Source organism: Camelus dromedarius, chromosome 24 (genome assembly GCF_036321535.1).
Source record: "Camelus dromedarius isolate mCamDro1 chromosome 24, mCamDro1.pat, whole genome shotgun sequence".
Lineage (NCBI taxonomy): Eukaryota > Metazoa > Chordata > Mammalia > Artiodactyla > Camelidae > Camelus > Camelus dromedarius.
In genome coordinates, this window is record NC_087459.1 from 8,521,299 (window position 1) to 8,543,628 (window position 22,330).

Sequence of the window (22,330 nt, forward strand, 5' to 3'; positions counted from 1 at the left end):
AGGGGAGACAGAGGTAGAGACACTGCTTGGGCCTGTGTCCCCTCTCCCTTTTCTGCCAGTGCTGCACCTCCTATTAGGGGGTGGGATCATCAGTCTAGGTCCCAGGGTCCGACAGGAGGAGAGGGGTATTCCACGGAGAGGGGAGGGCAAGTCACACCCTGGGTCCGGCTGCCATTCACCAAGGTGTGCAGGAAGAGGAAAGCAGGAGCTCATACCCTACTAGTGGGGCTGGAACTCCCACCCAGCCTCCCAGGAGTCCTACAGGGTGCCCCTCACTACGCCCCCTGGCCAGCCTGGGGAGAATGTCCTCCCCAAGGAGGGGAACCGCAAGAGCTGGCAGCCCATCCAGCCTTTCTCCCATCTCCCAGCACTCATTTCAAACCTGGATCTCCTTGGAATTCCTCCCTCCCCTCAACCAAAGCCTTCCTGAGAAAGTGGGACCCATCTAGTCCCCTTCTTCACTGCCATGCTCCCTTCCTAGTGAGGAAGGGGCCCCTCCACCTGATACGCTCTTGCCTCCTGAGGGACCCCTCCACCACTTATTCCCTTCTGCATTTCCAGTTATTGTCTCCAGTCCCCCATGTCAATGTGCTATGTCATCTTGAATAGCAAGGATCTCCCTCCACCTGGGACCCCTTCCTGCCCCGCCCCACTTCACCTTTCTGCTCCCCCTTCAACCCTCTTCAGTATGGGCTTGGACTCCCACAACTGTCCTCAATGTCCAAGTGCCTGGTCACTGTGCCCTGATGCTGTTTGCCCTTGGAGTCTTTCCTTGGCCATGTGGCAAGACTGCCCTTGGGGCACCCAGCAAGGACAGGAAAAGGGGTGGCCCCAGGTCTGTCTAGCTCCTGGCTTTGGGATGCCCTCGTGGAACCAGCTCCCACAGGACCTCCCTTGGCCTCTGGAAACACCCTCTGGAGGCCTCTCCCCACTGGCAATTTCCTCTCATCTCCTGGGTGCACCTTTCTCCCCACATGGTCCCCTAATGTGGGCAGTCTTTTTGATGTCACCATTCCAATTCTTAGGTATCCTAGAATTAATTTACCCTCCAGGACCTGCACTGGGGGAAAGGGTGGTCACAGACCAGTCAAGTCAACCCACTCTTTCCCCCACTTCTCCGATGCTCCTGCCCCTGCTCCTCACCAAACCTGGCCTTTCAAAACACGATGTCCTGACCTTGTCACCCCCCAGTGCACAACACCTGAAGGGCTCCCATCTCCCATGCAATGAAATCCATGCTCTAGGGCTGGGCCTCTGTTCCCCAGCCTCATTGCTCCCTCACCTTCCCCACACAGCCTGGAGAAACTCTGGGCAGATTCCAGAACAGCCCCATGGTCCACCCTGCCTGAGGACTCCAGCCCCAGGCTGGGTTAAATGCATCTCCTGGGGGCTGCTCGCCGATATTTCTCCATTGCTCGCCAGGCTGGCGGCAAGTGGCCTGCCAATGTTTGGTCACAAGTGATGGAATACTTGGTGAGAGGCTAGATTTCATATTGCCTGAAGATATCCCAGTGCAGAGGTTGGTGGCAGATCCAAGGTGAGACAGCTGAGCCGATTCGGGGCTCGGGAGAGACCTGGCTTCTCTGCCTACCACCCCTATGGTACCCCTATGCTTCTGCATCGCTAGCAGCCGGAGGGCGCGGACCTCGACCCAATCCCCCATCCCGCAGGGCTGGACAAGTCAGAGCCAGAAGGGCGGGGCGTGGGGCCACTCCCCGGGCAATGGAATCCCACTAAGAGCCGGCAGGTGGCGCTACAAGCCGCTCTCCCAGGCTACACTCGCACCCTGCGCCTCCGGCGATGGGAGGGGCTGGGGCGGACAGTGGGCGTGGCCATCTCGGGGTGGGCGGGGCAGGCCTCCAGTGAGTTCTCCCTTCGCGGGTGTCCTGCGCTTCCGTAACTGTTTCGTCCTCGCCAATTCTCTCTCCCTCTTGTCTCTCGTCTCGTTTTCCCCTCTCTTCCCATCATGCTGGTCCCGTCTGCTCCAATCTGGGGCTCTGACAGACAAGAGAAAGTCTGAAGGAAGGGGTCGTGAGCGAGGCCTGGTCATCTCGCGGGGCCCTTAATGCCCATTAGGGAGGCGGCGCCGGCCCAGGAAGCTCTAGGCCACTACCCGAGCGTCAGATTAATGGCATCACACCCCCCCCCAGATGGGCCCCCAGCCCTCCCTCTGGTAGTGACAAGACCTCTGCCCACAGCTACACCCCAGGCCCAGGCTCTGCCCCACCGCTGGGGGCACTGCTGCAGGGAGGTAGGTTCAAAGGAAAGCCCCTTCCCTGAAACCCGAGCACAGGGCAACCCTACTCCAGGTGAACCCAGGGTGGAGAAGGACTGGGAGGTCTGACATACCTACTCTGCTTCTGTCAGGTGTAGCAAGATGGCAGGAGTAGGGTGAGAAAGTGAGCATGAGGGAGTCACCCAGACCTCTGATCCCCTAAGACCTGAGAGCCTTCCCGCCTGCTGCTGGCCTCACCACACCTCCCCTAGTCCACTCCCCAGCGACCCGAACAGTTTACAACCCAAACACCTTTCAGCACACACTTCCAGGCCATTGCCCATGCTGCTCCTTTCACTTTGCTGCCTTACCTGTCTCCTCTCACACCTCCATCACAGTGGGGCTGAAGGAAAAGGCCTGGGAGACTGCCCATAGGGCTGCTCGGTCACCTTTCCTAATCCGTTACTCTCTCACTCATTCCTTCTCCCCCTTTGGAATTGTTACCTGCAGGTCTCACTCACCCCTGAACTGCTGCCTTTATACTGTAGCTGCTACTCACTTCCTTTGCTGTTCATCCCCTTTGTTATTCAGATGTTGTCTTTGTTACTTTCTTACCTTTCTTGGGACTTCCTCGGCTCCTCTTTTGCTTGGGGGCCTACTTTGTTATTCTGGGATGCCAAGTTTCTGGCCCCTGGCTGTGACCACATCTCTTGGTTATTACCCCCCCCCCCATGTTCTGTTCCCATCCATTTTCATTCTTAGGGTGAGTCCTGGGCTGCAGAATGCTGATCTGAGAGCACTTGTTTTACAGAAGGAGGAGGTCTCAGAGCCTCCTGACCAAGGAACCAGGGATCCCTACCTTTCCTACCCCTTGGTCTCCCATCCAGCCACCTCCCTTGACTCTGATATGGCCTTAAAGCTATAGCCTGGCAGGTCCTAGGTGGTCCTGGTGACCCCTAAGCCCCACCTGGGGTGGTATATGGTGGACCCCACTGTCCACATCCATCCTCATAGCCTCCTGGGGCAGCAGTACCAGGTTTGGTCCAGTAAGGGCAGTCATAGGGCAGACAGTCAAGCCTCTGGACGGACAAATGGAGGTGGCTAGCCAGGCAGGAGCTTATGGCAGCATCAGCCAGGAACTCAGAGGTAGGGTAGGGGAGCAGCCATGCAGCCTCAGCCTAAGTGGATTTTAGGGGGAGAAGTTGGGGTGTGGATACCCAAGGGGCTGCGGCCCAGGAGGCTGCCTAGAGGCAGGTCCTGTGCTTGGGCGGGGGCTAGGAGCCCAGGCAAGGGCACTGAAGAGGAGAGAAGGAGCAGTAAGAACTGAGCTGAGCGTGCTTCTCCCCTCATGGGGAACTGTCTGGTCTGGCTGTGCCTGACCCCTGGGAACCAGGTATGTGCAGGGGGTTGAGCAGGGTTGGGGAGGGGCAGGCTGAAGGTGAGCCTGCAGCTCAGCCAGCTTCCTGTATGTGTAACTGAAAAAGCTGAAGAGTGTGGACTTGGAATCTCACCACCTTGGGTCCAAGCGGAACTGGGGAATCTTGTATGGGTTTCTTTCCTCTCCAGATCTCAGTCTCCTGATCTGTAAAATGGCCCGAGACCCCTAGGGTTATTCCAGGTCAAATGTCCTCAGAGAGGCACACAAAGCATACATTCTATTGGTTGGGGGGAAGGGGCACATACACTGGTGGAGGTAGACATAGGGCTGGGGCAGAGGAGGGGAGACTCAAAGGGGCCTGCTCAAGGGAACAGTTCCTGTGAATGCTGACCACGGGCCAGTGCTCAGAGGCCCAAGTCGTTAGCACTTCTCACCCCAGGTCAGGAGGAGGGTAGAAAGACCCCTTCCAGCCAGACAAGCTCCCCCAACCCTCTGCAGTAACCCATCAGGCTGGGATGGACAGGGACAGGAGTAAGGGTCCCTGGCAAAAGGGAGGGGATGGTAGTTGGGAATGTTCAATGGACACACGCAGCACAGATAGACATAAACACTTCTGGGGAGGGCCAGGAAGTCACTTAGTCGCCAGCCTACAGGATATAGGGCGGGGATTCTGCCTCATCAATTTCAAACTCCTCTTTTTGCCTCCTGGACCATCCTGGGACTCTGTGCTGAATCAGGGCAGCTCTGGGTGCGGGAGGGATCCTGACACGGAAATGGGGAATGGGAGGGTGGGGGAGGAGAGGGGCTTCTCATGGAGCTTGGGCAGAGCTGTGGCCCTTGTTCTTACCCTCTCGCCTCCATATGGGGGTCCCTCAGCTAACTCTCCCACCCCTTCCCACCTCAAGAGCCTACCTTAGTAGAGGTGTGGAGCATACTGTAGGTGATCAATAAATGTTCCTGGCATAGGAAGCAAGGTTCTGGCGTTAAGGAGGTTGCCCAGCACAGCCATAGGAGGCTGTGGGGGCGAGACAGAGGGGTCTTGGTGATTCGGGGGTCTCCTGGCCCTGGAGTCTCCCTGCTGGCCTCTCTGGATTGGCGGAGCGCCTTTGCAGGGGCATGGCCAGGGTGGGTTGGACCCGAGGCGGGGGTGGCAGGGCGGAGGGGGCGGGGAAGGGGCGGGCGCGGGGGCGGCGCCGCAGCCCTAGCCGTAGCTGGAGCCGGAGCCCGAGCCCGAGGCGACGGGAGCCGAGCCGGAGCCGCCGAGACTGCCGCCGGGTGCCCAGCGCCACCGCTAACTCTGCGCCGCCCCCGCGCCCCTGCCTGCCGGCGGCGGGCGTGATCGCCGTGGCCAGCCCGTGGCCGGCCGGTGGGCAGCCGGCGCCATGGCCGCACCGGAGCCGCTGCGGCCGCGCCTGTGCCGCCTGGTGCGCGGCGAGCAGGGGTACGGCTTCCACCTGCATGGCGAGAAGGGCCGCCGCGGGCAGTTCATCCGGCGCGTGGAGCCCGGGTCCCCGGCCGAGGCGGCCGCACTGCGCGCCGGAGACCGGCTGGTCGAGGTCAACGGCGTCAACGTGGAGGGCGAGACGCACCACCAGGTGGGTGCCTGCGCTCCGCCCTCGCCCCGCCGCCCCGCCGCCCCGCCGCGTCCCCCACCCCATCTCCGAAGCGCGTCCCTGCCCATAGCGCGCCGAAGGTGCCAGTGACCACCTGGGGCTCCGTGCTGTCTGTGCCCAGGCCTCAGCTCCCTTCTCGGGGCCAGGAGGGGATCGCACAAGGGCCTGCGTGGGCTGCCGTGGAGAGGTGGGAGACGTGGCCACGGAGGCACCGGCAGCCGACCTCCTTCCTAGCCTTCCCCACCCGGGTGGGTCCTGCAGCGCGGATGGGGAAAGAGATCCTGGCAAGGAGGGGCCCGCACTGCGGCTCTTCTGTGTTCTCGGCCCTAGCTCTTTAGTCTTGTTCCGACCTCAGTGCATTGTGTGGAGGAGTTGGCACCTCGGGGGTCTCCATTTGTGTGGGAACCCCGGGTGCTTTTCTGTCAGTGTGTACACTTGTGGGTGTGTGCACAACTGGGTATATGTGTGAATATGCAGGTCCCTCTGAGGGTCATGCATGTGTGTACCTGAGGGGGGGTGTCACAGTAAGGGCACACCTGTGTGTGCCTGCATCAATTGAGTGAGCATGTGTGTGTACTGGACTGCGTGCACGTGAGTTTACAGATCTGCACCCCTAGATGTATGTGTGGGGACAGGTCTGTGTGCCTGGAAGTGTGTGTGAGCTGGGCTGTGTGTGTGTGTGTGTGTACATACCCTCCTTGTTGTGGCTGCGTGTATATGTGGCCAGGCCTGTGTGTCTGCCTACCTGGTTATGGGTAGTTGCCAGTGTGTCTGCAGGCCGATATACTAGTGTGTGTCCTGTCTGATGGTGTCTGTGTCCTGGGGGATGTTGCCGCTGGTGGCAGCATGATCCTCTCCTGGGAGGCTGCTGGGCAGCCTGGCAGGGGTCACTGGCCACAGCCCATTGGCCTCCTGCAGCTGTAGATAAAGACTAGGGGGAGGTTCTCTGCAGGTTCTGACCCCTGACCCCCTGACGGGGGTATCCATCTCCTACTGAGACTCACCTGGCTCAGGTCCAGTCTTCCTCCACCTATTCGGCTCACGGTCTTCTGTGTTCCCCCAGCACCTGAGAGTGTGTGGCTAGTCCTGGGACCTAGGGATTAGTAAATCGGTTCTTGGCTGGGCTGGGAGCTGAACTCCTCTTCTACCCCTAGAGCTTTTGTATATCCATCTGTCTAGCATCCTTTCTTTTACTCAGTGTCAGCTGGGTAAGGCAGTTTGCTGAAGGAGGGTGGATGTCAGGGCCAGAGAGTTTGGCTTGATAGGCCGTGGGGAGGGCCTGGCAGACCTAGTACCTGGCCTCTGTGTAGCAGCCAGTGCCATCATTAACCCAAGGGTGATGCTTACCCCAGGCCTCCTGGAGTGCTAATCTCTAAGAACTTAAGACACGGGACCATGTGACACCTTCCCACTATCCTGGGAGAGAGGAGGTTCAGTTACAGCTCCCATTTTACAGATGAGGAAACTGAAGCTTGGAGATACCAAATGACTCATCTAGGTCTCACAGTCAGGAAGCATCAGGGCGCTGGGGTCCTCCTGTGACTCTATGGGTCATGGGGAGAAGGAGGTACAGAGGAGGGCTGGGGCAAACATGGGTCTGGTTCAAACTCTCCTATTTGTTGACAACATCTACTGAGAAACTGGTGGGGGTCCTGTCTGCCCTCCCCCAGGGCTCCGGTAGGGGTTGAGGTATTGCCCTTCCTACTGCAATGCCCAGTGGGCACTGCTCCTTCCCCTGCGGGCACACACTGGCATGTATGCTCCATGGCCACACACATGCTCTTGATACTTCACAGACACCTGCAAACCACACCTCTCCCTCAGGTGGATCTGCCCCTCCCTACCTCTGCCTGCTGGGTCTCGATTCGGCTTATTGGGTGTTTTGTGGGTACCTGAGTAGGTGTTTTGCCTCAGGAACCCAGATGTTCTCTCTGCAGGTCCAGCAGCAATAGGTCCAAGATCATGGTCTGAAAGAGAGCAGAAGGCCTAGAGGCAGAGATTTAGATTTCCACGTTTCACCACCAGAAAAGACAGAAGTAGGCACAGACACACTGAGACTGGGACTCAGGGAGACACCTCTCTCCCTCAAACCCAGATGGAGACAGACCTTGATACAGAAAGATGCACACAGCAGACACTGTCTTTGTCACTTCCCAGCCCCTCCTGGAGAAGACCCTGGGCTGAGCCGAGGCCCTGCAAGTCCCTGGCAGCCCTTGCAGCCTGAGCCCTGGTGTCAGGAGCCCCAGGAGAAGAGGGAGGGAGCTGCCAGAGCCTGGGGGTGGGGGGTGGAGCCGGCGGGCCTCTCGGTCCAGCCGCCCACCCCTGTCCCTGCCTGCCACCCTGGGCCAGCCCTGGGTGGTACCACTGTGATGTGCTGCCCGGAGTGCTGGCTGTGACCTGCTCCCACCACCTACCTGTCCCAGGTGGTGCAGAGGATCAAGGCTGTGGAGGGGCAGACTCGGCTGCTGGTGGTGGACAAGGAGACAGATGAGGAGCTCCGCCGGCGGCAGCTGACCTGCACTGAGGAGATGGCTCAGCGAGGGTTGCCGCCTGCTCATGACCCCTGGGAGCCAAAGCTGGACTGGCCCCGTGCAGGCAGCCTCAGCTCTGAGGTTGGCCAGAAGGTATGGCGGGCTCTGCCCACAGGGACCACCCTGGCCTCTCCTAGAACCACCTTCCCTGCCTCTTGATGGCATTCTCCGCCTCTGGTCCCTTCCGGAAGTATCTGTCTCCAACTCTTCTGCGTCTCTGGGCCCCTTCTCTGCCCCTGGTTACTACCCTCTTGGCCACTTGGAGCCACTCTTTCTGCCCTCAGCCTGTGTTCTAAACCAGGTGGGGTCAGGGCATCCTTGCTCTGGTCCCTGGCCCCCAACTCCAGCCGTCTTCCCCAGAATGCTCATCAGAGCCACTTGTCCAAGGAGGGGTCACTCTGACAAGCCTCCCGCTCCCTGGCCTAGGGGCTGAGGAACCCAGGGAGGGGCTGCTGGGAGGTCCTGGGACTGAGTGTGCTCAGCTCAGTGCCTGTGTTGGGCGTCTGTCTGCTTGTGGCTCCATCCCTGTCTGTTTGTCTGAGGAGCCTGCTTGTGCTGTGAAGACCTCAGAGGGGGATGGCCCTCCTCCATGGGGGCAGCTGAGGAGACTCTCTAAGCTGGGTACTCAGCTCGGGGTCTGTAAGGACTGGGGCGCCTCCCCCTTCTCGCTACCCCACCCTCCCCTCTTCCCCTTCCAGTCAGGAAGAGCTAGGAAAGAAGGACAGGATGGGGAGCCTTGCCCTACCTCTTTCTAGATAGCAGGGCCTCGGGGGGGTGCCCCTCCCTGGGCAGCACCTGGAGGCCAGGCACAGGAGCCTGGGGCTTTTTGTTCTGCTGTCCTGGAAGCCCCTTGTTACTGTCTCTCATGCTCCCTCTACCCTTTTTTTTCCCCTAAAGAGAAAAATCTGTTAAAAGGGGATTCAAGAGCAGGGGTTCCCAGATCCAACTTTGAGAACCAGTGGCCTAGGGCTGGTGGAGGTGTGAGATCTGAAGTTTCTGGATGTGCAGGGGACCCTGACATCTGCCTTGTGCCTTTCTTAAATGTCACCTTTGCGCTAGCTGGTTGTGCCTGTGACCCGGATGCTGCAGGGCCTGGGGCTTTTCCTAGGGGAGACCGCCTTCCCAGTGGGAAGGCAGCCCCAGGCACAGGCCTGAGCGTGAACCCCTGCAACCCTTTTTGTTCCCTGTGGCTTGAGGGCAGGTGTAGGGGTGGTGAGGGCCACAGTGCCAAGTCCCGGAGGCTGGAATTTGTCCCAGGAGCCACTGACAGCCAGAGTAGGGGGTGTTCGGGTCAGATCTGTGTTCTCAGGGGAGCCCTGGGACCGTGTGCTGGTTGACTGCTGTCGCCAACCTGAGGGCTGGGGCTCCCCTCCTTCCCAGGGCATCTCATCCCCAGGAGGAAGCGCCCCCTCCCCCTCGGCATTTGTCCATTGATTTAGACACAAATGGCTGAGTTCACCTTCCTGTGGAAAAATCTGCCCTTGGGCCTTATCTGGAGGGTGGGGAGGCACCTTGTCCTTGGGTGGGACCTTCCCCCTCCACTATTTCAGGCTCTGGGGACTGCAGGAAGCCCTAGGAGGGGTCTTCCTCTGGGTATATTTTTAGAGGAACAAAGTGAGACCTGTCCGGTCCCTCTGTGGTTGGGGCTGGCCTGGGGACAGGGACCCCAGAAGGTCAGGGGAGTCTCTGAGGACAGGGTCTCTCTCTTCCCTCCAGGCCAGAGACCCAGTATTTAATTGGTTGAGCTCAGAGCACTGGAAGGACAAATGGGCCTCTGCTGACCTCCACAAACCAAGCTTAACTTTCACCCACCATGGGCTGCCAGGGAGCCTGGGAGGATGATGCTTAAATGCAGGGCTGTGCCCTTATGGGCCTCCAAGGCAGCAGGACTGGAGAACTGAGGTGGGGTGTGTGTGGTTTGCTTTGGTGTAGGATGAAGGGGACCACCCTTGGTGCCCTAGGGGAGGGACAGGCTAAGGTGGGAGTCAGGGCCCTATGGGCCCCCTTTCAGCCTAAGTTTCCTCTGTCCTGGGCAGGGATAGGGGAGGTGGCACAGAGAAGGACACTGATATCGCTGGGCCCTCCCTTCGGGGGGCTGGTCAGGGCCTCGTCAGTGGTGACTCAGCCCCGGGCCAGACTGGGCTGGGGTGGCTGCAGCTGCAGTGCAGCTGATCCTGACAGTGATGATAGGGGACCGCCCCCAAACGGAGACAGGGCAGCTAGCGGTGCCAGGGCTGTGGGGGTATGATAGGTGCTGAGCCCTCCTGTCCCTCATGCCCAGCCCGTCCCTCCACCTACAGTTCTGGAGGCCTTCGGGGGCAGAGAGATAGTGAGGTGCCAGAGTCCTGCAGAGGGTGGCTGCCTACTATAGGTTCCTATGTCTGCAAGAGGGCTTTGGGGCTCCCTGGTTCCTGCTCCCCGTCCCCCCATGAACTGCACCAGGACTGTCTTATGTTTCAGGGCTAGAGTCACCTCCTTGTCTCCCCAGCCCTGGGTCCTGGGAGTAGGGCAGGGCCTCCCAGCAGTTTCCTTCCTTACTTTCTTGGGACGGAAACCCAGCTGGTGGGGGGTGCCTGGCTGGAGCCTGAGCAGGGAGGGGGGCTCCCCAAAGTGACTCAGCCCCATGCCCCCACCCATCCCTGGGGAACCTGTGCCACAGTTGGAGGCAGATAAATGGGGTGGCAGCCTGAGCAGGCCAGAGAGCTCAGGCCACTCCAGCTGGACGCTCACTGCCTGCCACTGCTGTCCCGCCTCCCATGGCCCGCTCTGGGAAGGCTACACCACCCACCCTGGCCTCAGGAGGCCCTCCACGGAGCCCATCCCGGGGGCTTGTGCAGGTCAGGTGGGTGAGGATGGGGTGGGACGTGAGGACCCCAGCAGCCAGCTTAGCCTGTGTCCCCCAGGGTTGGGAGAAGGGACTCTGGGGACCCTGGTGACCATGGTATGAGCAGGCTGGACCCTGAGCAACAATGGGGGCCTTTCTCTGCCAGGGCTGGTGAGTCACCATCTGGGGGGGCACAGCCCGGCTTGGGGGTACTCTCATGCTAGCCTCTTTGTCTGATCACAGGCATGGCTGGGAGATTCAGGCTTGTCTAGCTCTGGGACCGCCAGGATGGGAACTGGGGCTTGGGAGCCTGTGGGAGCCCGAGGGCCCAGCTGGGAGGCGGCAGGAAGTGCTCTGAGCTAGGGCAGGAGCCAGGAATGTGAGCAATGCGGGGCCAAGCCTGCGCCCCCTCCTGATCCACTGCTCTCTCCGCCTCCCCACTGGTCCTCCCTGCTGGGTCTCCACGCAGCCAGGCTCCCCCAATTCCCATTGCAGCCCCTCAACCTGAGGGTCTAGGGCCTAGTTTGGCACTCCTTGGACCCTGACCATAAGAGAGGGATTTAGGCCAGATATTAGGAGAAACCTCTTGGCCATGCTGGATTGAGGCAGGGAGACGGCCACTATGGTCTCAAACCGGATGTGATTTCATTCAGCCTGGCCTCATGGCCCCGGATGCCCCCCCAATCCTGCTTCCCGTTTGGGGGCCTTGAGAGACCCCTCCCTGGAACCATTGTGGAGGGCGTGGGAAGAGGCCACGGGGCCCGCCGCAGAGGGACATCCTTTCATGCAATAGGTCACTGTGCACGTCTGTTTGGAAGCGTATGTTTGGATGTCTGGTCTCTGCAACCCTGTGATTTGCCTCTGCCACTTGGGCCCATGGCCACATGCGAGGTGTGGTCCTGTAGCACCTCCACGTTCCATGCATGGCCCTAGCCCTGGCTCTGCTCCATCTGGCCCAGCTTGGGACCTGTGCTCTGACAGCCCAAACCTGAGAGGCACCTCCTGGGGAGGTGTGGGCCCACCACAGAGCTGCATACCTGTACTTCCAGGTATGTCTTGGGGAGGGGATGAGTCTGTAAGTGAGGTCCTGGAGAACTTGGGGGTCTCACAACCCCCAGTTCAGCCCACATTGCCTGGCCACGCCGCTGGGGGCTGGAGGAGCAGCAGCCTGGTCCCCAGAGTTCCTGTGGTTTCAGGGCAGATGGTGGCCTGCAGTGGGGGTCCGACGGGGCAGGCTTTGAGGGTCAGGGAAGGAGTCCTGGAGAAGGGACACAGGCTAAACCAGAAGGTGTTCCCCATAGGTAGGAAGGCCCAGAGACCAGGGCAAGTTACCACCCTGTGAAGAAAGACATGCTTAGTTCCGCAGCCAGGCGGCCTCAGTCGGATTTGGGATTTGGAAGGAGCTCGGAGGCCTGGAAGCTGGCCCTCCCTCAGTACCACCCCCGGTCTGGCCCAGGGTCTGTCCATCACCACACACAGGGAGGTGGAAGGAAAGGAAGGGGCCCTGGTGAGCACCCCCACCTCGCTTAGTCTCACCTACTTGCGCACTTGAGCCCCGAGTGTCCAGGAAACCTGAGCTGCTGGCCGCCTGCTCACTCCGGCCACCGCCATGTTGAGTTGAGCACCAGCGGCTGCTGGCCACTCAGCACTGTGGTCACTGCCTCAGGCCCCAGCTGGGTGGGGGTACTGGGGTCTGGCCCCTGCCTGCACGGCTCCCCACACCCCACAGCCCAGAGCCCTACTGCAGGATGCCAGAGGTAAGGGAGGCAGGGGCTTGGGGTGTGGATGGGGGCACCCTCAGGGCACCCTGGGCCTGCTGGGTGGGCAGAGAAGGTGGGAGGGCAGGCCCCATCCTCGGCCCTCTCACTCTCTCCCTCCCTGGGCTCCAGCTCAGGCATCTCTGGGCTCTGTGGTGGTGAGGGCAGCTCCAGTTTGCTCTGGAATGTGAAAGCAAACACAAACACGGCTAGCCACACTGCCACCAGCCCTATGGAGACCTCTGGGAGAGAAAACAAAACTGCCAGGTCCAACCCGGCCAGTCCCACGCTGTGAGGGGGGGTCGGCGGGGAGCAGGTGGGGCCCAAGGGGACAGCCGTCCTGGAACACTAGCTCATCTCACCTGGTCTCTCCTAGGACCCTGGTCTGTGCTCACCCCTATCCTTGAGCCCACTGATTCTCCCAGCACCCCCATAAGGCCCTTGATCCCATTGCTAGTGATTTTGGGGTTTGGAAACTGAGACTTTGTCCAAGATCCTGAAGCTGGATCGGTCACAGGCAGCCTCAGGGGTCCCCTGGGGCATGGGTGTGCAGCAGCAGTGTTGATCTCTGCCATCTGGGGTTGCTGAGGGGGTGGGTGAGGGCATGATGCCAAGTGTGGGGTTGGGGCTCCCTCCTGCCACCTTTGTGGCTGTGTCCACACACTGGACGGGAGGCCTCAGGGGTGGGGTCAGTACCTCTAAGGGTGGGAGGTCAGGGCTGGAGCCTCACCTGCATCCCCTGTGCCTGCAGGATGTCAATGGGCCCCTGAGGGAGCTGCGCCCGAGACTCTGCCACCTGCGAAAAGGTCCCCAGGGCTACGGGTTTAACTTGCACAGTGACAAGTCCCGGCCTGGACAGTACATCCGCTCTGTGGACCCAGGTTCACCTGCCGCTCACTCTGGCCTCCGTGCCCAGGACCGACTCATCGAGGTACCTGCTGCCGGGACTTGGGGTGCCAGGTACCCCATGTGTGAGTGTCTGTGTCTGTGTCCTTTCTGTATGTGTCTTCACCCATGCCCTTCCGTGTGTGTGTGTGTGTGTGTGTGTGTCTGGGCCCTGGGTCCTCACTGGGTGGAGGGGAGATGCCGGGAACCTGAGCTGTCACTCCTCTTGCTGCTGTAGCTGATGACAGTATTGATGAATATTTGATGCCTCCCCTGGCTGGGTGGCTTGGGGGGCTGGCTGGGGCCTGCCCTCAGGCAGCACTGACCCTATGCTGGTGGCGGCAGGTGAATGGGCAGAATGTGGAGGGGCTGCGCCATGCAGAGGTGGTGGCAATCATCAAGGCACGGGAGGACGAGGCCCGGCTGTTGGTGGTGGACCCCGAATCGGATGAGTACTTCAAGAGGCTGCGGGTCACACCCACCGAGGAACATGTAGAAGGTGGGCTGCTGCCCTAGGGGCCAGGGCTGGGGTGCAGCATTGGGGGGCTGGGTGGCCACTGACACACTGTCCCCACAGGTCCATTGCCATCACCAGTCACCAACGGGACCAGCTCCTCCCAGGTGAGAGGGTGGGAGTGGACAGGGTGGACCCAGGTGGGCCCCTCTGGGGGATCCCCAGGCTTGACAGAGTCCCTCCCAAGATCTCTGTCCTTGTGTAGGTACAGTGGCCCTGTCACTCCCAGCTTTAGTGCCCCGTGCATCCTGGGTCCTGGGTTAGCTACACCCCAGCCCCGTAGGACAATATAGTGGAGGCTCAGTGGCCACTGCCAAACCAAGGAGGAAATGCAGCTCTGGTGTATGCATGTGTGTATGTGTGTATGCGTGTGTGCGTGTAAGCCTGTGTGTGCACCAGCAGCTCCTAGGCAGGGCCCCTAAAGCCATGCCTTACCGTTGGTTTCCCAGCTCAATGGTGGCTCAGCATGCTCGTCCCGAAGTGATCTGCCTGGCTTAGACAAGGACACTGAGGTAGCGGGTGCCTGTCCACCTCCACTGCTATGTTCACACATTGGGGGTCCTGAGGCCCTGGGAGCGGGTGTCTGGAACTGACAGCCTGTGAGGCCACCACCTCTAGGAAGCCCTCCTGGGCCTGCTGCCCCAGCCCTACCAGGTGGCCTCTGGTGTGAGCTCTCTGGGAAGGGTCACCTGTCCAAGGGCTTGGGTCCAGGGCTCACTCTGGCCACCTGCCTACCGTGTCCGCCCCTAGGACAGCAGCACCTGGAAACACGACCCTTTTCAGGAGAGTGGCCTCCACCTGAGCCCCACGGCGGCTGAGGCCAAGGAGAAGGCGAGAGCCACTAGGGTCAACAAGCGGGCGCCGCAGATGGACTGGAACCGGAAGCGAGAGATCTTTAGCAACTTCTGAGCCCCTCCCTGCCTGTCCCCCGGCTGGGCCTCCTCCCTGCACGGACCTTGGGCCTTGCCCCTTGGGCCCCGTCCACAGCTCCCCAAGCCTCAGTGGACAGGAGGGGGGCATCCTCACCCCCTAAGCTATGGTGGTCCCACCACCACCCAGGAACCCGTGCCCTAGCGAGCCCTGATCCTGCCTCCTCCCTGCTGGGTGCTGGGGGAGCATGGCAGCAAGATGAGGACAGGGAGCCCCTAAGATGTGAGAGACACCCAGAGAGAAAGTGATTAGAGAAGAGAGAGGGAGAGGCAGTGGTGATCGTGGGGCCGGGCCCTTGCTGTTCTGCCTGGGCCTGCTGACTTAAAGGAATTTGTGTTACTGCTTTTTTTCCAAAAAGAGCTCTAGCTCCACACATGTTTCCACTTAGACCAGAGCCCCCGCCTCCACCACCCTCAGGACATGCTCTCTAAATAACTGCAATAAAACAAACCTTTCTCTGCAAACCGTTTCCTCCCCACCCCCTCAGCAGCAGCCATCGCAAGTGGAAGTCAGTCCCAGGGACTTCCAGGGACAGAGCTGGGGGGCTCCCAGGCTGTGTTCATGCCGGCTTTGGGTGAGGCTGGGGTTGCCAGTTCATGTGGCTGTAGGAACTGCCCCTCTGCTCCATCCCTGCCCTCCCTGGGGTGGGGATGTCTGGGGTTCAGGGCCTGGGCTCTTTGACGGGCCTGAGGATGGAGGCCCTGTGCCCCTGAAGAGGGCAGCCTCTGGACAGGCCCTTTGTCCCTGAACAGCAGCCTCAGGTTTTCGAGGTGTGACTCTGAGGGCCTGTCCCCAGGAAGGACCTCAGGCTCTGGGCTTGGCCCCCGCTGGGAGCCCTCCTTGAGGAAACCCCACCAACTCTGCCTTCCCCCCTGCCCAGAACCTGACCAACTGACCGACATCGCTGTCTGCCCTGTAAGCCATAGCGCATGCGCGCCCTAGGAATAAAGTCTTTCCTTGGAGCCTTGGCTGTCTCTGTCCTTGCTGAACCTTCAGTTTGCGCGGAGATAAGAGTGTCATGGTCCAAGCAGGGGCGTGCAGCCGAGCAGCTCCCCAAGTCTCAGCTGCTGGAAACTGAGTCCCATTCCTAAGCCTCCCCTCCCCAAATCCGTCTGCCTGGCAGCCAAGCCCAGGCCCCTCTTAGTTCCTGCTCCTTTTTTATCCCCCTCTCCTCCCCAGCCTACTTGGGATCCCCATGCCTCAGAAACCTTACCCCCTCTCACCCGCATCTCCCTGTGAAGCCTTCTGGGCCCCTGACACCCACAGCAGGTACACACAGGTCACGCCTTCGGCCCTGTGGTGCCCTGCCTAGGCCTGCTAGTGTTCCTTTGAGGCCAGGTGGCTCTGTAAACACTGGGGGTGGGGCCTCCTGGCAGAGGCTGGGCTCTCAGGGTGCACAAGTTCAGGAGGGGGCTGTGTTTCCAGGTCCCCAGCCAGATGCTGAGGGAGGCAGCCCAGGCTTCCAGTATCCCCAGCGGCTTCTGACAGCTGGCTGCAGCTGGCTCCCACGATCCAGCCCCCCAGCCCTCCCAGGCTCCTGCTCCCCCGCCTCCCCTCGAGCTCACAGCACAGATTGTCACGTCCCCATCCCGGCCTCCCAGGCGGCCCCATTCCAGACACACGTAAGCACAGGCACACAGCTCATGCATGTGCTTCCCAGCCTGCCCCCATCCCCTAGGGGTAGAAGTCAGACCTTAACTGCAAACAACCCCCAAGCTTTATTATAAACAGGCTGTGGCTCCCCAGCAAAGGCACAGAACAGATAGTAGCCAAAGTGGCGCCCAGGCAGAGGCCCCATGGCCCTCAGAGTCCCCGTGCAGCCGGGCACAGGGCCCGGTTGAGGCAGGCCTGGCAGCGCGGGTGGACGGGCAGGCAAGTCTGCTGGCCGAAGCCCACCAGCAATCCGTTGATCTCACTCCACAGCTCCCTGTAGGGGTTGAAGCAGTTAGTGCAGAGGAGAAGCTGGGAGGGAGGAGAGCTGGTCCTGCCCCCACCCCACCCCACCCCACCCAACCTGGGCAGCCACTCCTCCAGTGCGGTACGGGTCGCCTCTGGGGACTTCGTTGCCTTCTTGGTCCACTTGAGGCGGTTGGCGATTCTGTGCACATGTGTGTCCACCGCTGCTAAGAGACAGGGCAGGGTGACCACGGGGCAGGCTTACCAGCCCAGGCTGCCCCATCCCTTCTCCTGGCTCTGAGGGCAGGTTGGTGTGGGGCTGAGGCTGGGGCCTGAGTCTCCCTGGCTTCCTTCCCCTCCCCACCCAAGACTTGGGACTTCTACCTGGGGTGCAGGCAGCAGTGCCTCCTGGCCCCTAAGAGGCACTGGCCGTCGGTGCCAGGCTGGATAGCAACAGCTTGGCCCAGTGGGCTGGCAGGAAGTCACTGCCCGCAGAGCCAGCATCTGCCACTGCACCATCAAGGACAAAGCGGGGAGCGAGGCCAGGCCAGCTGTAGCTGTTGTCCACCTGGGCCACAACCTCTTTTCCCCTTAGCCGGCCACCCCAGGGCTTGGCCTGGGCACTGCCCACCGAGGCCTCCTTCCCCCAGCCAGATGCAGTCCCTGCCTCCTCCTCCTATCGTGTTTGCTAGCGGCCCAGGAAAAGGCTCAGGCTCTCCCCAGAGAGTGACGACAGGCACCCTAGGGGCACAGGGAGAACGTGTACATGGAGGTCACACCTTTGGGTCACCAAGCCTCAGTTTCTTTCTCTGTAACATGGAGATGACTATACTCCTTAAGTTACCCAGAGGCCCAAGCGAGGGCCACACCACACTGTGTGAGCCTCCTGTGGGCTGGGCCTGGTGGGCTCTGCACACCGTGCAGCAACTGAGCAACTGCTTCCCCTGCTTTTTGGTCCAGCTCGGAGAGGGCAAGTGTCTTGCCTAGGGTCACCCAGCTGGGAGGGCAGCGCTGGGATCGGCTGTGTACCCTTGGCACTGGCTTTCTAATCAAGGGGGCTTCTCTCAGCAAAGCCCCTGGGATGTGGGGCCCACCCTCCTTAGGATATCCCTGTGGGTGACCTGGCCTTTAGACAACCAGAAAGGGCAACATTCTGACACTCTTGCCTGCTGTGTCCAGTCATGGACAGGGGGCCCTTCCCCCACAGACCTGCCAGACCACTCCTGGCCACGGGCACCCGAGGACAGCCACCCAGATAAGCTCAAGTATCTCCTGAGAGGCAGCAAGAGCCCAGTGTGGGAGGCTCTACTCTGGCCCCGCCTAGCCAGGCTCCTGCAATTCAGAGCTTCTGGACTGCAATCTCACCTGGTGGCTAAAGCCCTCCTCTTCCCATGGGTGGTGCTGGGAAGGGGTCCCCAGTGGGCAGGCTTCACAAGCCATGGAAGCACTAGGGGGACTCCCACTACCTCTCCTGGCTCCTCTGCACAAGTGCCTGAAAAGCACCAGGCTGGGGGGCACACAGCTGGGCCTGTGGCTGTGTAGCCTCAGAAGCCCCGACTCTCTGGGCAAAGACCTGAGGAAGCAGTCCCATTCTGACCTAGGGGTCTCTTTCTGCTCATAGGACCTCAAATGCCAACATGTGACACCCAAACCCAGGAAAGGGATTCTAGAAAAGGCCTCCCTCCAGTGCCTTACTCTTTCTCCCTGGGTCCCCCTGTCTTCACTGAACCTCCCCAATCTGCCCATGCTCATTCCAGAGCCTTGTGCTCTGACCCTGTCTCCCACCTCATGGCTTTGCAAATGTTGCTCCTTCTGCCTGGAATGCACTTCCTCCTCTTAGCCTGGTTAGCCTTGTCTCACTTTTCAGCTCTTGGCTGAATTATCATTCATCTCCTTAAGAAGTCTTTCCAGATGCCCCAGACCAGGCTGGCTCCCATGGTGCCCTGCACACCCTGGTCAGTGTTTCTACCCCATGGTAAAGAGTTATTGGATGTCTCCCTCGTGCAGCACAGATCTGACTCTGTCTAGGGCCTCTTACAGAGCCCAGCATGCAGTAGGTGCTCAGCAAACAGGAGCTCCTCCTGTTAGCACCCATCTCTAGGCAGGTCAGGCCTCACTCCAGGCAGGGAACACCTTTCTGACCCTTTGGGCTGAGTTGTAAATGAGACCTGAGTTGGGGTCACAGGTCACAAGGGTGCAGAGAACCTTGACAGCAGCCAACAAGCCTGGAGCCAGCCACTCCCTCTTCGTAGGTGCACGCCACTCACCAATGCCTGACACGGTGCCCCAGGCCACAGCCATGGCCAAGTGTGCCATCTTGGGCCCGACGCCTGGCAGTGCCACCAGCTCTGCCACGGAGGCTGGGATGTCCCCGCCATAACGCTGCTGCAGAATAGCACTGGTCTGCTTGATGTACTTCACTTTGTTCTGAAAGATTGGGGTGGGGGTATAGTCTGACCTGGGAGGACGAGGCCCGAAAAAGACCCACAGGTGCCCAGAGCTGCCTGTCACCTGTTCAGGACACACTCAGAGGCACCTGCTTGCCCCGTCACCCCAGTAGGCTGGAGAAAGCCAAAGGCAGCAGGGAGCCCAAGGGAGGCCCAGTGCAGGCCTAGAACCCTGCCTCCCACCAGCCCCAGCCAGGCCAGTGACATGTGTGTGGTGTCTGGCTTGGGCCTCCCTGCCCCATCATTCCCCCCAGAGTCTGGACAGGCTAAGCAGGAACAGTCACACCAGAAGCTGGGCTCAACAGCACCTGGGCTTTCAGGAAGGAAGGCTGGAGCCTGGGGCTCCCCCACCAGCTGCCAGGCCAGCCGGGCGGTTCCCATCCTGTGCCTGAGTGGACAGAGCTATTTAAAACCCATTTGACAAACTGCAGCCCACGCCAGTGCCAAGGGGAAGCAGCCCCACCCACCCAGCAGCCTTCAACAGACCCGCCCACTCACCACCCTGTACTCTGTGGCCTGCTGGGGCTCCAGAGGGAAGGGGGTGTGCACTCTAGGGAGGCTCAGAGTAAACAGAAGGGTAGGCGGGTAGGCAGCCTTAGCAAGGAAGGGAAGGGCCAGGCGGCTGGGCAGGGAGGTGGAGGAAGGAAGGGATGGGCTGCAAACAGGAAAGGCTAAGGAGCCCTGGGGCCTGGACTTAAGGCCCCATGGCCCAGCCCCCTGTGGGCTGGTCAGAGCTGTGGGACAGGAAAGGGGTAGGGGAGGTGGGGCAGGGCTCCAGTAGGCACTCACATCCAGGCTCCCATGGCCAGAGATACCCAACCAGGGCTCCCACCCACACAGCTCACTCAGCCTCCTGACATTTTTCTCAGGCCAGTGGCACCCGTAGCCCCGCTCACCCTCCAGAAGCCCACGGGATAGATGAGCGTGCCCAGTGTGCTATCATCTGTCTGCAGGATGCTGTCCACCGTCAGGCCCCGGGCCCGCAGCCGCTGCATGGCGCCCGCTGTCACCTGGTCTTTAGTCTGGCTGGAGAGCATCAGTGAGAGCAGCACCTGGTACCTCCGCACCTGCTTGCACAGTGACAGGCACAGGGGTGGAGGCGGGTCCTGGGTGCTTACTGTGGGCCAAGCCCCAGCCAAGCCCTTTACTCATCTCCACTTGTTCCACCTTGGGGAACATATAGGACATCAGCCCTCTACCCACCCCGGCCAGTGAGGTGTGTGTGGGGTCTGGCTTGGGCCTGTTTTTCCACTTAAACACAGGAGAAATAACAGCCCCTGCCTCGAAAGATCACTATGAGGCTTAAAGAATTATGGTGCTTAGAATCATACCTGGCAGGATGTCAGTTCTCAGCAGCCATTGGCTGCTATCATTATCCTTATCATTTCGGGAAGGATGCTCCTGGCCACTTTACAGACAAGCAAACTGAGACCCTAGTCATTGGTAGTAGAGTTGGGATTAGAATTAGGTCGGTCTAAGGACCAGGGTCTGCACCAGTGAAGTGTAAGGAACCCTCCTCTCTCTCAGCAAACATTACTGAACACCCCTGATGCACCAGCACTGCTGGCAGAAGGCAGGGCACAAGGCCCCATGTCACAAGTATCCCTGAGCTGCTGAGTGGCCACAGTGAAGCAGGTGATGCTGCTCAGGGCTCCACACCCCAGCTGTGAGTCCTCTCAGGGTGCTGTCTGCAGAGGAAGGTGCCAGTCAAGAGCTGCCAGGTGTCAGCCTGTCCCCTGCTAGAGGCCTGAGAGGAAGCAAGTGTCTTGTGCAGAAGGGGGTCGCCTGACAGATGGGTCCCTGCCTACCTTTGGGGGTGCGCTAAGGTCATAGCAGTGCTCAGCCCCCAGCTGGTCCACAGGTGCGTCCTTCCCACTCCTCATGGTTCGGATGTTCTCCAGCTGCTGCTGCCAGTCCCGAGGCTCCCAGCCTGGTGCCTGGAGATGCTCGGCCCCCTCTCCTGTCTCACCTTCTGAGGCCTCGTAGGCCACGTTCAGTCTTTGTGTCTTCCGCTGACGTTTCACAGAGCTGTGGCTTTTCCTTCCTTCTGCAAAAAGTGCCACTCAGTCCCTTCAGTGGGGGCTACAGGTGAGGATAAGGTGTGGGTGCTGCCCTGCCTGCTATCTCAACCTCCATCATTCATTCAACAACCATGCATTACCTACTACAGCCGGGGGTGCTCTGTGATCTGTAGCATGCACCTGGTCCAGGTCAGCCTTCTTTTGCCACTGCCTGTCTGACCAATCTGATTTGGCACCTGAGGACTCTAGTATCAGCCTCTGCCACGGTGTCCCCAATCTAGTCTCCACACTGTGTCAGAGAGAATGTTTTAAAACCTGAATTGGATTTTGTCACTGCCTTAAGATTTCTCATTGGTTCTTCTGTACTCACGATGAACTCCAAACTCTGTGCTGGCATCAAAGCTCCTGTCTACCTGGCTGGCATCATCATGTGCCTGTACCCCAACCCTAGTTCCTCCTGCCCTATATCTGTTCCAGTGTGTCTTATTGGGACTACCTCTGGGATCCTTGGGTGTCTGTGGGAATCTTCCTTTGGCCAATCTTGCAGACGTCCAGGCAGGACAAGCAGCAGGGGCTCTGTCATTCTGCCCACCACTAAGTGCCATGATTGGTACAAGGTGGGGTCTTAAGGAGGACACATGTAAGTCCGGAACAAGGATATAAACACAATGAAAGCCATGCCCTTTTCCGTTTTCTCTCAGAGGCACCCTCTAGCAGGTGGAGAAAACTTCTGGCTGGGGGTGTTCTCGGCACTGGGCCGCGGAGCTAGAACGAGCTATGAGGACAGGGCCGGTTTGCCTCGCAGCCAGCCTGGCACAAGTGCAGGGCATGCTACTGGGAAGGGGAGAACTTTCTTGAAATGGACGAGGGTGGGGGAGATGGGAACGCTCGGAACCCAGTCCCTGCGAACAGGGCGCACGGTGGGAACTCATGGCCCCACGTTGGGTCTGGGAACTCGCCCGCGGCTGCCAGGTGCCAGCCAGCACGGCATGGAGCCCTCTGGGAAGGCCCGGGACCCCAGCCCCAAGTCCCTTGCAGGCCTCCTCCCCCTTCTCTCCTCCGGGGCCCTGGCCCAGGCGCGGCGCTACCTGCAGCCGCCTCTACGCTCCGGAGGGGCGCGCCCTCTTCGCCACCCCGCCGCAGTCCAGCTCCGGGTCCCCGGCTACGGCTGCGGGTCACCATCCTCGCGCCCACGGCGTTCATCCCGGACTCCTGAGGACTACACATCCCGGCGACGCCCGCGGCCCCGTCACGTTACTCGACATCCGCCCAGCCTTTCCGCGGGAGATCCACCCAGAACTACGACTCCCAGCAAGCCC

The 22,330-nt window shown here is 60.3% G+C and overlaps 2 protein-coding genes across 7 annotated transcripts; one reads left to right on the plus strand and one right to left on the minus strand.

Annotated features, from left to right (window-relative positions):
• Positions 1-4,960: 4,960 nt before the first annotated feature.
• NHERF2 (NHERF family PDZ scaffold protein 2) lies at positions 4,961-14,791 on the plus strand. Of its 4 annotated transcripts, XM_064478326.1 has the most exons (7): positions 4,961-5,188; positions 7,630-7,830; positions 13,070-13,249; positions 13,549-13,702; positions 13,781-13,824; positions 14,167-14,229; positions 14,468-14,791. In XM_064478326.1, the coding sequence occupies exons 1-7, from the start codon at positions 4,976-4,978 to the stop codon at positions 14,624-14,626; spliced, it is 1,014 nt and encodes a 337-aa protein (XP_064334396.1). In that variant the 5' UTR covers positions 4,961-4,975; the 3' UTR covers positions 14,627-14,791. The 4 variants fall into 4 exon arrangements, with proteins under 4 accessions (XP_064334396.1, XP_064334397.1, XP_064334398.1 ...); XM_064478327.1 differs by lacking the exon at positions 14,167-14,229; XM_064478328.1 differs by lacking the exons at positions 4,961-5,188; positions 7,630-7,830 and adding an exon at positions 10,346-10,579.
• A 1,555-nt stretch (positions 14,792-16,346) lies between these two features.
• Positions 16,347-22,298, minus strand: NTHL1 (nth like DNA glycosylase 1). 3 transcript variants are annotated; one of them, XM_064478339.1, is made up of 6 exons: positions 22,100-22,298; positions 20,799-21,034; positions 19,887-20,057; positions 18,811-18,970; positions 16,662-16,770; positions 16,347-16,574 (listed from the first exon to the last, which is right to left on the minus strand). In XM_064478339.1, the coding sequence occupies exons 1-6, from the start codon at positions 22,236-22,238 to the stop codon at positions 16,451-16,453; spliced, it is 939 nt and encodes a 312-aa protein (XP_064334409.1). In that variant the 5' UTR covers positions 22,239-22,298; the 3' UTR covers positions 16,347-16,450. The 3 variants fall into 3 exon arrangements, with proteins under 3 accessions (XP_064334409.1, XP_064334408.1, XP_031303451.1); XM_064478338.1 differs by having other exon boundaries at positions 20,799-21,037; positions 22,100-22,296; XM_031447591.2 differs by having other exon boundaries at positions 16,662-16,767; positions 20,799-21,037; positions 22,100-22,292.
• Between the last annotated feature and the right edge of the window lie 32 nt (positions 22,299-22,330).